This window comes from Selaginella moellendorffii, unplaced genomic scaffold (assembly GCF_000143415.4).
Source record: "Selaginella moellendorffii unplaced genomic scaffold, v1.0 SELMOscaffold_2, whole genome shotgun sequence".
NCBI classification, from domain to species: domain Eukaryota; kingdom Viridiplantae; phylum Streptophyta; class Lycopodiopsida; order Selaginellales; family Selaginellaceae; genus Selaginella; species Selaginella moellendorffii.
The window spans coordinates 486,269-500,605 of NW_003314263.1; the positions used below are offsets into that span (position 1 = coordinate 486,269).

The 14,337-nt window shown below is 45.5% G+C and overlaps 5 protein-coding genes and 1 long non-coding RNA gene across 7 annotated transcripts; 4 read left to right on the forward strand and 2 right to left on the reverse strand.

The window, feature by feature from the left end:
• Nucleotides 1-1,281: 1,281 nt before the first annotated feature.
• On the forward strand, nt 1,282-1,776 carry LOC112342113. Of its 2 annotated transcripts, XR_002990831.1 has the most exons (4): nt 1,282-1,319; nt 1,375-1,463; nt 1,532-1,657; nt 1,718-1,776. It is a non-coding gene; the product is annotated as an uncharacterized LOC112342113 (long non-coding RNA). The 2 variants fall into 2 exon arrangements; XR_002990832.1 differs by lacking the exon at nt 1,282-1,319 and having other exon boundaries at nt 1,408-1,470.
• A 33-nt stretch (nt 1,777-1,809) lies between these two features.
• Nucleotides 1,810-3,012, forward strand: LOC9647158 (mechanosensitive ion channel protein 1, mitochondrial). Its single transcript, XM_024662176.1, has 6 exons — nt 1,810-1,865; nt 1,924-2,044; nt 2,121-2,221; nt 2,277-2,384; nt 2,443-2,680; nt 2,744-3,012. Exons 1-5 carry the CDS (start codon nt 1,827-1,829, stop codon nt 2,551-2,553), a joined length of 480 nt encoding a protein of 159 aa, XP_024517944.1. The 5' UTR covers nt 1,810-1,826; the 3' UTR covers nt 2,554-2,680; nt 2,744-3,012.
• A 2,207-nt stretch (nt 3,013-5,219) lies between these two features.
• On the forward strand, nt 5,220-7,297 carry LOC112341933. Its single transcript, XM_024662964.1, has 2 exons — nt 5,220-5,378; nt 5,437-7,297. The coding sequence occupies exons 1-2, from the start codon at nt 5,274-5,276 to the stop codon at nt 7,141-7,143; spliced, it is 1,812 nt and encodes a 603-aa protein (XP_024518732.1). The 5' UTR covers nt 5,220-5,273; the 3' UTR covers nt 7,144-7,297.
• Nucleotides 7,146-8,277, reverse strand: LOC9647159 (ran-binding protein 1 homolog b). Its single transcript, XM_002962740.2, has 4 exons — nt 8,059-8,277; nt 7,856-7,998; nt 7,675-7,800; nt 7,146-7,621 (listed from the first exon to the last, which is right to left on the reverse strand). Exons 1-4 carry the CDS (start codon nt 8,217-8,219, stop codon nt 7,401-7,403), a joined length of 651 nt encoding a protein of 216 aa, XP_002962786.1. The 5' UTR covers nt 8,220-8,277; the 3' UTR covers nt 7,146-7,400.
• A 746-nt stretch (nt 8,278-9,023) lies between these two features.
• Nucleotides 9,024-11,088, forward strand: LOC9661786 (laccase-12). Its single transcript, XM_002962308.1, has 6 exons — nt 9,024-9,134; nt 9,189-9,340; nt 9,487-9,731; nt 9,775-9,903; nt 9,955-10,899; nt 10,958-11,088. Exons 1-6 carry the CDS (start codon nt 9,024-9,026, stop codon nt 11,086-11,088), a joined length of 1,713 nt encoding a protein of 570 aa, XP_002962354.1.
• Nucleotides 11,089-11,493: 405 nt separating this feature from the next.
• Nucleotides 11,494-14,162, reverse strand: LOC9647160 (laccase-4). Its single transcript, XM_002962741.2, has 6 exons — nt 13,753-14,162; nt 13,542-13,693; nt 13,237-13,487; nt 13,035-13,166; nt 11,921-12,910; nt 11,494-11,860 (listed from the first exon to the last, which is right to left on the reverse strand). The coding sequence occupies exons 1-6, from the start codon at nt 13,864-13,866 to the stop codon at nt 11,730-11,732; spliced, it is 1,770 nt and encodes a 589-aa protein (XP_002962787.1). The 5' UTR covers nt 13,867-14,162; the 3' UTR covers nt 11,494-11,729.
• Nucleotides 14,163-14,337: the final 175 nt, after the last annotated feature.

A 14,337-nucleotide genomic window follows, 5' to 3' on the forward strand; every position in this document is an offset into this window, starting at 1 on the left:
GATGTAGATGACGCTTTAAACATAATATGGGATAAATGCATAAAACCTTATAATAGAGGTGGAACCATATATTTGGACAATGGATCGCTTAGTGTGAGAATTGAGGCAATAAGAACTGGGCTATTTCTAGAAGTTTCAAAGAATCATACACCTACTAGATTAAACTGTTAATAAATTTTACTAAGAAAATATAAAAAATTGTCTCATTCATTATGATTTTTCTAGTTTTTTTTTAAAAAATTCTCTTTAGTGCCTATATGGTATAAATATTAATACAGCATGTGTAAAAGTTGTGTACTGACATAACAGTAGCTTATAAAAATCTGAATGATTTTATGGGGTAAAAAGGGTAAAATAAGCAGAAATCACTTTCAGCATGAATATTCTCAATCTATTATTTTTCTATGGTTGAAATTTAACCCAATCAATGGCTAAAATTTTCATTTATATTAAAGCACTATTTATAATCATAAACCTTTATATTTACTTTTCATTAACTAAACCATACTTGTGGTTTTCAAATTAATGGCGCCTTCGAATATTCCTTGCACATTTCTGCACGTTTAGGGTTTCCAGGCGCTCGAGAATGAAGAGGATCCGTCGTCCGTTTCGTAGGGATTTATAGCAATGCGGTAGCGATCAATCTTCTCCCCTGAATCCATGGCTCCTCCAGCACCGCGCGCGCGCGAGAAAGCTTGAATCCCAGGAGAAGGGAGAGTGTCTATAAGCATGTGTCTCTCCGGCAATGGCCTCCGTAGCCTCATCGTTGGAGTGGCATGGCTTGAGCGCGAGGATGAGAGTAGCAGCGCCGTCCAGGGATTTAGGCGGAGGAGGGTGGCGAAGATTTGGAAGCAAGAGCGCAAGGATCGTGACACGAGAATGTGTTGCGATGCCTAGGAATTTTGGATGTCCTTGTTCTTCGTCCTCCAAGGTAAGCTTTACATATTTTTCTTTCGTGTTAGTGTTCTACTTATATTTCATTTCTTCCAGCTGCCACCATCTCGTTTTGTAGGTGACGAGCTCACGCTTAAGCATCTCGTTTTGTAGGTGACGAGCTCACGCTTAAGCGGCATTTGAGATCTAAGACTTTGGCATCCAGGAGTTCTAGGGACAAGGACAATGAAAACCGGCCATCTTTTCCAATTGCCAAGCCTTTCGAGAGCGTGGCAGAGTTTAGCGACAATTTCCTCGACCGTGTGAGTAGCTATATTTTCAGGAGGCTGCGGACGCTCTTTAGTCCATACTTCCCGAAAAACTTCGACATCTTCAGCTGGTTGCCCGTGAAAATCCACTCGCGTCTCCACAGCAGTGAATATCTTGTAAGCGTCAGGTCTGGAAGAGATTTCTCTTGTCGCTCATCTTTTGTTTTTGCAGGCTATTATTTTCGTGCGTGAAGCATTGATTTTTGGATTCTTTTATGTTGTCTTCATCAAAGTCGACTCCTTTTGTCGGTGGCTGAATAAGTAAGTTGTAAGTTTTCTGTCAAAGTTTTATCTTTTGCCAGTCCTTAGACGAAATTATGTTTACACAGGCTGTACATAAGGAACACAAAGCCGGAGCAGCAGGAGGTACAAAGTGAAGACTATGAAGACTCCAGCTTTACAGCAGTGAGGGGTCCGATCAAGTTAACAGTTTTGTTATGGGCTTCCACAAGATTGTGAGTGAACAAATCTCTATTTTTGCTAGAAACAATTTTTACTAGAAGTTTTTTTTGCAGTGTCAACGTACTTACACCGCTCAAGGTTGGTCACTATGTGATCGGGAAAGTCCGAGCCATTGGCCTCGTCGTTGCTGTGATATGGTTTTTACTTCGCTGGAAGCGAATTATGGTTGATCATCTTGCTTCAAAGTCGAGAATCGATGCGGTAAGCTTCATGAGGATTGGACATTTTCTTAGCAGCTAATGTAGCTGTTTTGCTGCAGCCTCGTGTTGTTGCAATCGACAAGGTGGCTTCGTTGTTTCTATATTTTTTGGCAGCATCAAGTATTGCTGAAGTTTGTGGGTTTGCATTGAGCTCGTTGCTGGCTGTCGGTGGTATATCTGGTATTTTTCCATCGTCAAATTCTTTTTGTTTTTTTTTTTTTTTGGGATTATTTTAATCTTTTCGTTTTCTATGCAGGTTTGGCCGTCGGTCTGGCTGCAAAGGAGATTGTAAGCAACGTTTTTGGCGGGGCTATTCTTTTCATGACACGACCATTCGTTATTGGAGAGCGGATAAAGGTGAGTGACTTTACAGGCCACAGCTGGAAATGTACCGAACATTTGCTACACGCAGGCTGGCTCTTTCTCGGGAGAAGTCCAGGACATTGGCTTTCTTCAAACCAAGCTACTTGGTTTTGACAAAGTTCCCGTACTCGTTCCCAATCAGGCCTTTATCAACCAGGTCTGAATCATACAGAAACTCAGAACTCGTACTTCTATCTCTCACTAGTTTCATCCAGCCATTATTCTCTTCAGGTGATTATCAATTACTCCAGGGCAAAGGACAAGCTGCTCGAGGCAACATTTCAAGTCAGAAACCAGGACATCTTCTTGATCGAGAAGATAACTAACCGCGTTGTCCAGTACTTGCGGTGGCACAAGGAGGTCGACAAGGGAAGCCAGCCTCCAATGTGCTACCTTAAGTCCATGGGATCGCTCGGCCTCGACATAGGACTTCTTTGTATCATTCGAGCTCCGGTAAGTTCCACGCTAAGTGTTACTTTCTGTTCAAGGATTTGTTTTTGGTTTTCGTCGATCCAGGGAGGTCCATCTTTCTTCAAAGCGCAGCAAGAGATTTTGATTCAAGTAGCTCACATAATCACTGAGGAGGGGGCATGCTTAGGCACGAGTGGACCATTCATGCCTGTTGTTCCAGAGCAAACTCCTCCTCCCGAGGGGGAGCAACCACGACCACCCGAGACCAAGATTTCATAGCTTTCAACTTTTGTACACTGTAAATAGGAAGTTATATATCATGCGAAATAAATAAACTGGTTTGGTTTTGCTAATATAATATGCACATTTTTGTATTCACAATTTGTAATTAATAAAGAAACTTTATCACAATTAGGAATATATCACAAATAGCAAAAAGAAGCGTAGCTCTTCTCTAATCTTTTGTTATCTCTCGTTATCTCTTGTTCGCTCTATAAGAAGTTCTCCAAGGTATGCCTGGAGTTTAGAAACTAAACAAGCATGGCAATGGTAAGCTGAAGAACTAGCAAAACCTAGTTTTAACTATCAACTATTCTGTCCAAATGACAGGTAAAGTGATTTCCTGCCATTCAAAGCTTACTTTACAGTTTGTGTGTTGTGTTCTTACAAATGCTCAATCAATAACAGCACACACTAAAATGCTCCTCATGGAGAAACACTTTCAAATTGCTGTGAGAATCTCATTCACAATGGTGTTTGTTGTTGTTGTTACAAAAATCGCTTACGAGATCATTCTCAAGCTTATATTTGCAAGCCTTTCAAAGGCCATTCCAAGATAGTGTTAATGTTGAAGGAGTTGGAATAAAAAATTATATATAAAGATTGTATCTATGAAAGATTAAGAAAATGTTTACCTTCATGTGATTTTCCAATGGGTTATGAAAGAGAAGGATTTGTTATGGATAGTCAAGTTAGTACAATAATAAACAAATTGACTAAAATAGCCTAGTTAGATAATATAAATAAAATTTTATAAGTCTCCATAGGTCTTAAAAGTTAAATTAATTAAATCAGATATTGTTAAATTTTGATGATATTTTATAATTAATATATTTTTATTTAATCATGATTTATGTAATTATATAAATAAGATAAATAACTTAATAATTTGTTATATTGTAAAGTGATTCTTGGATAAAGCCCTAAAAATTTCTTTACCAAATTCATTACAAAATATTTTTTATTCTAATAATGAACAATAAAAAAATCCACTCTTTTTTGTTTCAATCTTTATCCTTCTAAACCACTTTCAAATATATATATTTAATAAATTTTTTACATATAATGGAAATGATCAGGCTTGGTCCAAATTTATTTGGAGTGCGCTATTCTGCTCGGTGTGGACACTGATCTTGTGATCATAAGGGTTTTGTAAAGAGAATGTTGTTATACAAAATTCAATCGTATAACAACATATATTCAATTTGGCATTTATGACATTTTGTGCAACTTCTTTTAAAACCTTTATAGATGAATTTACATCAATAGTTTTAAATTCATATTATATCCATCAGTTTAATAATGCTTTCACTTTGATATAAAAATATTTCTAAAAAATAAAATAAGAAATTTAACATTACAAAAAAAGAGTTAAAATATATAAAGTTAAATTTAGCAAATAATGCAACATTAAAATATTTCTTTACTATATTCTTGATTGAATGTTTAGCAGAAAGGATATAAATTTTATATTGATCAAACAAAAATAATTATGTATGTTATTTTAAAGCTAAATATGATTGATATCAATTGCATTTAACTGAATTTTTTATTATTGTTATTCATATACAATTTAATGCACTTAATAAGAAAAAATAGTTTAATTTTTTAAATAGCATATGTGTGTAAAAATGGTTCATCAATGGCAAAAATCTTATGTTCCAAATTACGGTATTTACTAATTTTTTATATATTTTTAACATCAATTAGATACTTTTATGTACTGGTCATAATTTATATACTCTTCCAAATGAATATTAACACTCTAACATTTATATTCTCAAATGATGTCTTTTCGATAGAAAAATAACACATAATTAGCTTTTTTACATTTAGTAGTTTTTTTATTACTACTTTCAATTTCTTAAAGTATTTTCTATTTATTTTATAATTAAAAAAATTTGTAAACTTTTTGGTAATATAGCATTTACATGGTTGGTCAATAACTACAATAGATTTATTTAAATATATGCAAAATGGAAACAATGATATATGAAATTAAATATGGAATTCAATTATTTAATCAATACTGAAATTAAAACTTTATAAAATAATATATTCGTATAAGCCAAAACTAATATTTAAAAGACATGAAAACTTTTCATTTTATAAAATACTCATAAGTGTATATCTTAAATATTTATGTTAATTTTTCACAAGTTTATTATAAAAGTTAATAATACTAATTATTTAATTATACTACAATTCATATGAGTCAATTATTAAAAGCTAAAAATTCTAGAAATATATTATCAGTTCTTAAAGCCTATCACGAACTACAAGAAATATTATCGTGAAGTACAGGAAATAGTAATGAGGTAAAAGCACACGAGAGAATATTCTGGGAGGTCTGGCGATGGAGGCGCATGTTTGCCCTCTCCCACTCGGGGAAAGGGTGGAAGCTGTGGATGATGACGATGAGGTCGCTTTGATCCTTCACTTGGGCTGCGAGCAAACACATGTAAGTTTCATTTCGTGCTTTTCTTCTCTCCTGCATTGGACTCTCTTGGCATTTCTAGATTCAAGAGACCGAAGCTCGTCCCCTCAAGGAAGAAAGGAGGAAAATTTTCTTGACAAGAAATGTGCCCCCGTGCTTCCGATCTCTGCTCGTGGATCTCCAGAGGGATGGAAAAGCTCGCAAGCGGAAGCTCTTCAATCGGGGCAACGATGGAAACTCGAAGGTTCTCAAGACTTTCCAGCGGCGGAAGAAAGCCGAGAAAGCCACAGCTCCTCCTCCGGCAGAGAATCCATCGCCAGCTTCTTCGATCAAAGCGATCCGATATGATCGCACACCACCACCATCTTCTTCGTGCTCGCGCCTCCGAACCGGCGGTTTCACATACCGCAAGGCCTGGGTGTTTGATCTTCCCATCCTCAAGGAGCGGCGAGCTCTGGATCTCCTCTCACGCATGGGACTGGAGAGATTCGCGAGGGAGCCAGTGCCAGATCTAGACAAGCCCCTCTGCGACGAGTTCCTCGCCACTTTCGACGTCAAAGCCGCGAGTGGGATCGTCCAAGGAAAGGTGGTGGTGGTGGACGCCGCGAGCGTGGCCGAGGCTACCGGGTTACCGCTCGGTGACGATGAGATAACGCTGGGAGCTCCGAGCAAGGCCCAGGAGCTGGCGCTCCGAAAGGTGATGACCGATGCCAAGGAGAAGAGGACGCGGGGCTACTCGATCCAGCACTTGGCGTTTGGAGATCACGTCCAGGAGATGCAAGCCATCGCGACCATGCTCATGGCCAAGCTCGAGTGTAAGAACGATTCCTACCATCTCCTCTCGGCCGAGATGGTGCTGGCGCTGGACAAGTCGTACAGGATGGGAGTTAAGATGCGATGGGCGGAGTTCCTGGCGAGGATGATCGTCCGTGCCACGGCCACCATCGCCATCACCAAGAGCAAAGGAAGGAGGCTCGCGTTTGAGTATGGAGAGTGGCTGACCAAGATCATCAGGAGCAAGCTCGGCGAGAGTGATGAGCCTCGCGGTACGATGACGCTGTCAAGAGTTTGCGTAGAACAGGGAAGAACAAGCGAAGAAAAGCAAGGAACAAGCGAAGAACAGCGAGAACAACAAGGAACCAATGAAGAACCGGGAAGAACAAGCGAGGAAGTTGAAAGGGATCAAGAAACTCTCGAAGCTAACAAGAATGGTGACGCTCAAATTCTCGAAGTTAAGGAGAATGGTGACATCAGGAACGAGGACCTGGAAGCACACTCTCAAGAACAAGCGATGGAGATCGAAGTCCAGGACGTAAACACCAGAAAAGAACCGGAAGAAGATGGATCGAACGCTGGAAAGATGGTAACCGAGGATGGAGCTAGCGGTGACAACAGGAACGAGGAGCTCGAGAACCTGGAAGCACACTCTCAAGAGCAAGCGATGGAGATCGAAGTCCAGCCGCCACAGGAGGACGTAAACACTAGAGAAGAACTGGAAGGAGATGGATCGAACGCTGGAAAGATGCTAACCGAGGAACGAGACGCTGGAGCTAGACTCTCCGTAGAGAAACAAGACGCTGGCGTTCAAACCATGACAAGCGGGGACGATCTAGTGACACAGCAAAGGCTGGAGATTCGACGTCTACGGGCGGAACTGCGAGAGATACTACGCCGAGACACCGAGGCGAGGAAGATGATATCCTCCATGAAGACTGCCTACGTCAAGTTCAAGCAAGAACTCGCGGAACTGAGAGCCAAGACGACACTGCCAGAGCCTACGAACGAGTGATCTAGCTAGCGATGCAAAAATCAATACACGTCTTAAAAATCTTCCAAGAAACGACGACAAAGAGACGACTCTTCCTTCTCTCCTCTCTCTCGTGATGACATGGTATTGCACTGGACAAGGAAGTAAAAATTCTCTGCGAGAACCCGGCTATGCCTGACCGACCAAGAACTAAGAACTCTCTCTAGCTACGACGGCTGTGATATGACGACGAAGACGAACCAAATGCCCCCGTGTGCTCCCCTCTCTCCCCCAACTTCTCATTCTTTCTTACCGTCAGCTTTCACGTCGTCGACCGCTGGCTTCTCCTTCTCGTCGTCGTTAGCAGCGGGCTTGACAGGGTCGGACGAGAGATCCTTCACGGACAGCTTCTCCAGCGTCTCGGCCACTTTGGACTCCTCCTTGCTCTCTTCTTCGGTCGCCTTCTTCTCGCCTTGCTCCTCAGTGCGCTCCACGTAGATGTCCTTGAATCTCTGGGCATCTGGAAAACCAAACGATTTAACACGTCGAGAAAGAGAAAGGTGGTGTGCTTACTCTCGACGCTGCCGAATCGGACACACAAAAGCTCCTTCTTCACTTCGCCGTCGGAGTAATCCATCGCGTGCCATACCCAGGTCTTGTCACTGCCAGCGTGCTCTTGCAAAGTCATTCCAGGAACCACTAGAAAAGGAAATGAAGATCAGTACAATGCAAGTTCCAAGTTTCTTCTACTCACAGTAGTGATTCGCACAGATCTTCAGCGTCTTGTTCTGTCGCATCAGTACTCTCGTCTTGTTCGTCTCCTTGTCCTTCAAAATCTTGATCACGCCGGTCCCCCGCTCCTTCCACACCTGATCATACCTGTACAGCCTCGCCTTCCTAGAGAAAAAAATCCATCCTTTCACACAAAGAACTCACAAATCCAAGCAGAGCACTCACATATCCAGTAGCACCTCCTCATTCTCCTCCCCGGTTTTCACAGCCACTTCCTCAAGGCGCACAATCGGCGCGATCTGTGCGCCAGTGTCCTCCTCCTCCCCGGCGCCAGCGCCGTGCTCCTCCGCCGCTGCCACAGTCTCCTCGTCTTCCCGATCGGCCATCCCGGATCTCTCGAGCTGCCCTGCCGCAAAAAATCCACAAACCCTAGCAAATGGAGCAATCCCTAGAGCACAAGACAAGAATATTCTTTTCGTACGTCAAATGTGCTGGGTCGTTCGTACCATCCCTTTACGAAAAGAGATCTTTTGACCACACTGGTTGAATGATTCTACCGTGTCCTCGAAGTCCTTCTTCCAAAAGAAACTTTGATCTAGCGACTGCGAAAGCGATCATCTATAGTTTTTTGGATAGACCCGGCGACCTCCAAAATCTCTCTTTTGCAGCACGAATTTGTTTCTTCTCTGGAAATCACTCCACAGCCGCAAGGTATCGCTTTCATCACCCACCGAGAAGAATTCTATGGAACTCGCTCGCGATTCAAGCACCTTGGGCTGTGAGACAATGGTTTCTCTATTCCGTTACAGGACTTGTCTAGTTACCAGTCTTTTTCTCCGGTTCTTCGTGGTTTCCTCCAAGCTGACCTTGTCAAAAGCTCAAAGAGCGCCTACAGCTAGTGCCTGACTTTGAAGAAGCGATGAAAAGAAAGAAGAAGAAGAAGAAAAAAGTGGTGAGATAGCAGCTTTTCTGGAAATTCCACCTTGAATCGATCGTGGATGAAAGCCTCACGCGGTTTTCTCGTTGCTTGCCGAGCAATCAAGTCGAGAGAGTATATATACAGACGCTTGATTTGTCATGAAGAGTCACTTCTCGAGCTGCTCGTTGGTTTCTCTTTCTCTCTTGCGTTTGCTCCTTGGCTTTTTAATCGGAAGGAGTTATAGCATTTCTCTTTGAGTCGGGAAGAGGCAATGCAGCTCGAGGGATGGATGCTCGTTCCAATATTCTCGGCAATTCTGCTGAGTTTTTCTCTTGCTTCTCATGCCAATCCGGTCGAGATAGAAAGGTTCTACGAGTTTAATGTAAGTTTGTCAAGTTGTGTTGTCCTTCCAGCTCTTGAAGTTTTCTCATTGCAGATCACAAGATCGCAAGTTACTAGACTCTGCAGTACGAAGAACATCGTTAACGTCAATGGACAGTTTCCGGGGCCCGAGATTCACCTCGATGAAGGAGACATGCTCGTTGTCAAGGTCAATAACCAGGTCCCGGAGAACATCACACTCCACTGGTAAAATCTCGTTTTCAATCCCATAGAAAACTTTTCTCACGTACTCCATCGTGTTCTTGCCAAATGTTCGGTTTTGATCCAAGCACTCCTGATTAAAAACTAGAAGAAACGAAGAGGAGTAGCTTACTGACGTGACTTTGACGCAGGCATGGAGTTTTCCAGAATCGAACTGGCTGGTACGACGGCCCTGCTTATGTCACGCAGTGTCCAATCCAATCTGGAAGCTCCTACACGTACAAATTCGTGATAAAAAACCAGCGAGGAACTCTTTGGTGGCATGCTCACATTCGGTGGATGAGGGCCACAGTCTATGGTGCGCTGATTATCCACCCAAGGCCTGGATCGAGCTTTCCATTCCCAGCACCAGACGCTGAAGTACCAATCCTCCTAGGTAAGGAAGAAGAGAAGAAAAGCTAACTTAAAAGAACTTACAGGTGAATGGTGGCAATCGGACGTCCAAGCCGTCTTGAATCAAGCTTTAGCATCCGGCGGTGGTCCAAACGTCTCGGATGCTTTTACCATCAATGGCCTCCCCGGGCCTCTCTACAATTGCTCTGGAAACGGTAATGAAAAGAGTAAATTTTCTCATGTCAGACTCTAATTTCTCCTGCCAGATGTATACGTACTCGATGTGGAGCAAGGGAAAACGTACCTCTTACGTATCATAAACGCTGCGATGAACACCGATCTCTTCTTCGGCATCGCCAATCACAAGTTGACGGTGGTGGAAGCCGATGCCTCGTATCACCAGCCTTTTGAAACCGACTATATCGTCATCACTCCCGGACAGACGACAAACGTACTCTTCACCGCGGATCAAACTCCCGGCCAGTACTTCATGGCGGCCTCGGCCTACGCAGCCGCAGTCCCCCAGAATCCATTCGACAACACGACCACCGCCGGGATCATCAGATACAAATCGTCTCCTTCGTCTTTCTTCTCGGGGCTGCCAAGGCTCCCTGCGTTTAACGACACGAGAAAGGTGGTGAGCTTCAACAGCAAGCTCAGAGGCTTACTAACCGAGGAGCTCCCAACAGTACCCGTGAAAGTCGACCGGCACTTGTTCTTCACCGTGGGACTCAACCGTGAGGATTGTCCGAGGGGAGCTCCAAACTCGAGCTGCCAAGGAAATGGGGGAAGATTTGTCGCGTCCATCAACAACATCACTTACGTCTCGCCGAGAAGCTCCATTCTCGGTGCTTACTACACCAACAAGCTGATGAACGTCTTCACCAAGGATTTCTCGACCAAGCCGCCGGTTAAGTTCGACTACACTGGAAGGCCACTGAGGAACTTAAACTCGAAGAACGGGACGAAAGCTCGGATCATACCTTACGGCAGTAGCGTGCAGATAATTCTCCAGGGGACGAGCCTTGTCAACGCTGAAAGCCATCCAATTCATCTCCACGGCTATGACTTCTTCATCGTCGGCCAAGGCTTTGGAAACTACAAGAAAAAGTACGAAGCCAGCTTCAACCTGGTGGATCCTCCTCTTCGAAACACCATCTCGGTTCCTCTCAAAGGTTGGGCAGCTATAAGATTGATAGCAAACAATCCAGGTTAGTTTCCCCTTCGCCATCTTTCTTGAAATTCTCATACCTTGTTCTCCATTCGCAGGAGTGTGGTTTATGCACTGTCACTTAGATATCCACACTACTTGGGGATTGGACACTGTTCTCATCGTCGAGAACGGCGAGGGACCTTTGCAATCGATCCAGGCACCCCCACCGGATTATCCACGCTGCTAAAGAGTTACCACACACATTCTCCCATCCGATTTTTCTTGTTAAGTTTGCTTTGGACCCTCAAGCACAGAAACAAAGATTGTCAAACGAACCACAATAAAGAAATACTTGCAAACGAAGATCTTTTCAATCACGCGGAAACGAAGAAACTGCAAGCAAAGATAACGAAATGGAAAGGAAGCAAACTTGGCAAATTTACGTGCACAACTCTTTCGCTGTAGACGAGATCTTCACAATCATGACAAGCTGTGCTGTGATTGCATTGCCTCCATGAACCACGTTGACACGCATGAACTTTCTTGCGTGAAATGCCCAAATTGCGCATGCCCCTTCCAGGCAAATGCCGAAGGAAAAGAATTCAAGAAAGTCGCATCATCCGACCGAAGGGGCCTTCTAAGCATAGAGTTCTCTAGAATCGATTTACAAAAACACCCACTTTATTATTCGAGAACCCACTTGAGATTCCAAAACAAAACTCCAATTCTTTTTAAATCTTCCCTTTGTCCCTGTTCTTGGGCTTTTTCGACTATAACCCCCCACGTTTGTGGGGACAGTGGTGTATGACTCTATCAAACAATCAATCGATCGATCGGCCGCTAACCTCTCCAGGGCTGGTTGTGGTCTTTGTACAAACAAGCGAGCAATCAGCAAGGCGGCAGATCCTTGGGCGGTGGCTCCAAGCGCTGCCACTCCTCGGCACCGTCCTCCACAATAAACACGGTATCGAGCCCCGTCAAAGAATGCAAATCCAAGTGACAATGAAACGCCCAAGTCCCTGGCAGCACGAGAAGAAGAGAGACGATCATCCCACGAAAGAACTCGCGATAAAACTCACCTGGGTTGTTCGCGACGAATCTGATCACTGCCCAGCCGGCCGCCGGCACCGAGATGGTGTTCCTCAGCGGCGGATCCACCAGGTTGAACGCTGGCGAGTCGCGGGTCCGATTGAAATTCCCCCTCCCGGTGGCCAGCACGTAGAAATCAAAGCCATGCAAGTGAATGGGATGGTTCTCGGGCGCCAGGAGCGTCGTCCCCTGGAGCACCACCTCCACGGTGGCGCCGTACGGAATGATCCTCGCCTTGGTCCCCTCGGGCGCGTTCTGGTTGGCGATGGCGGGGCTCGCGGTGAAGTTGTACGGACGCGGGAACCGCGGGAAATCGGTGGTATATCCGCTGGGATCCTGTCCGCTGTGGATGAAATCGAAGTGCTGCTTGAGAAACGCCGAGGAGGATCCGATGAAGCTGACGTTGTTCATGGAGGCGCCGAATCGCCCGCCGCCGGGGACCGGCAGGAGGCACGAGATGTTAGGGTTCATGGTTGGCGGGCACCTCTGGACGTTGAGACCCACCGTGATGAAGAACTTCTCCGCGACGGGCGATGCCGGGAGGGGAAACTCGCGGCGGACGCGATCTGGGCTGCGGAGCTTCGCCGCGAAGGCGTCCGAGAAGGCGGATCCAGCGGTGGAGGGCGGGAGCGATGGGAGGAGGAAGCGCGGGAAGGATTTGCGCGGGGGGGAAGCGTAGGAGAGGATGGCGGCGGTGGTGGTGTTCTGGAAGGGGATGAATGGCGGCGCGGAGGCGAAGGCGTGCGCCGCCATGGAGTACGTGAGGGATGGATCGCGGTCTGTGGTGAAGAGGGCGGTGATGGCCTGGCCTGGGGAGATGACCAGCGAGGGAGTGGTGAAGGGCTTCACGTACTGCGCGTCGGCCTCCACGATGGTGAGGGTGTGGTTGGCTATGCCGAAGAAGAGCTCCGTGTTCATGGCCGCGCTGATGAGGCGGAGGAGGTATCGCGTCCCGGGCTGGAGATTGAAGACTTGCGTGTCTGCGAAATCAGAGAGAGTTTGTGTGGGATTCTTTCCTTGTTCTTCTGGGAGTGATTCTCGCAAGAATTGTGGAGAGATTTGGGCAGGGATAGTAGGAGCTTAGGATGATCTCGGCTCTCTTACCTTGTTGCGAGCACTTGCCATACAGCGGCCCGGGCAATCCATTGATGGTGAATGCGTCCGAGAGATTCGTCCCAGCGCCAGTTAGCATGGCTTGTCCGATCACGTCGAGAACGTCCGATTTCCACCACTCGCCTGGAGGTCACGGAGAAGATGAATTGCTGGAAACCCATGGACTGGAACTAGACTCTGACGATGTTCTTACCAAGCATGACGACAAGCTCTTTTGGTTTCGGCTCGCCTGGTCGCAAGAATGGAAGGCTCTCCTTTGGATGAACGATGAGAGCTCCATACACGGTGGCTCTCAAGAAAGTGATGTGCGCGTGCCACCACAGCGTTCCTCGCTGCCGGACGACATCGAATTTGTACACGAAGGATCTCTGGCGCTGGATCGGGCACTGGGTGATGTAAGCCGGGCCATCAAACCAGCCTGTTCGATTCTGGAAGATACCATGCCTGGAAATCCATCCATCAGAAGCGAAGAACACTTGAATCTTTGTGTTGTTCTACCAGTGCAATGTGATGTTGTGATTGATGAAGTTGTTTACTCTGATTTCCAGGCTATCGCCCTCCTCGACATCGATTTGCGGTCCTGGGAATTGATTGTTCACCACGATGATTGACTTTGTGCTGCAGAGCCTCGTGATTTTCTTCTCGGTAATCTACCAAGAGAGAATTTTTGCAGCTAAGACAAAATGGAGGAAAAACAGAGGATTCTTACATTGAATTCGTAGAACTTTGTTCTTGGCGGCGTTGCCCCGGAGAATTGAGCTCCGATTGCCAACCACAAGAAATAAAAGGCCAAGCTCGCTTGCATTGCCCCTCGCCTGGCCATCGAGCTCGATCCAATCCTACAAACACTCCTGCGCGCTCTGCTTGTGCCAGAGCAATAAGACTTTCGAGGGATTTCAAGCCGATCGAGCAGAGTAAGAGGAGGGCGATCAATACTACGTGCTTGACACGCCAGAAAACAAGGATCTCTTAGCTAGCTCGCGTCTCCTCCCCTCTTACTCGCGGCTACTTCTCCCCCAAAACCTTGTGCGCTTTCGATCCTTTTATATCCCCGACGACGGAATCAAAACGCCACTGTGTTGTGCTCGATGCTTCGGCACAGCAAATTCAACTCCTTACAGGCTAGCGAACAGCAACACGAGTGGGGTCTCCAGGAAAATGGAGGGAGGAAAGAAGCACGACGTCGAGCTAGAGTAAACAATGCTGTCGCGCCATCGCCATCGCCATCGCCACTGCTCTTTGTGGCTGGCTCAAGCCGTCGGATGGGCACGAATCCGACGGCGCGCTTCAAATC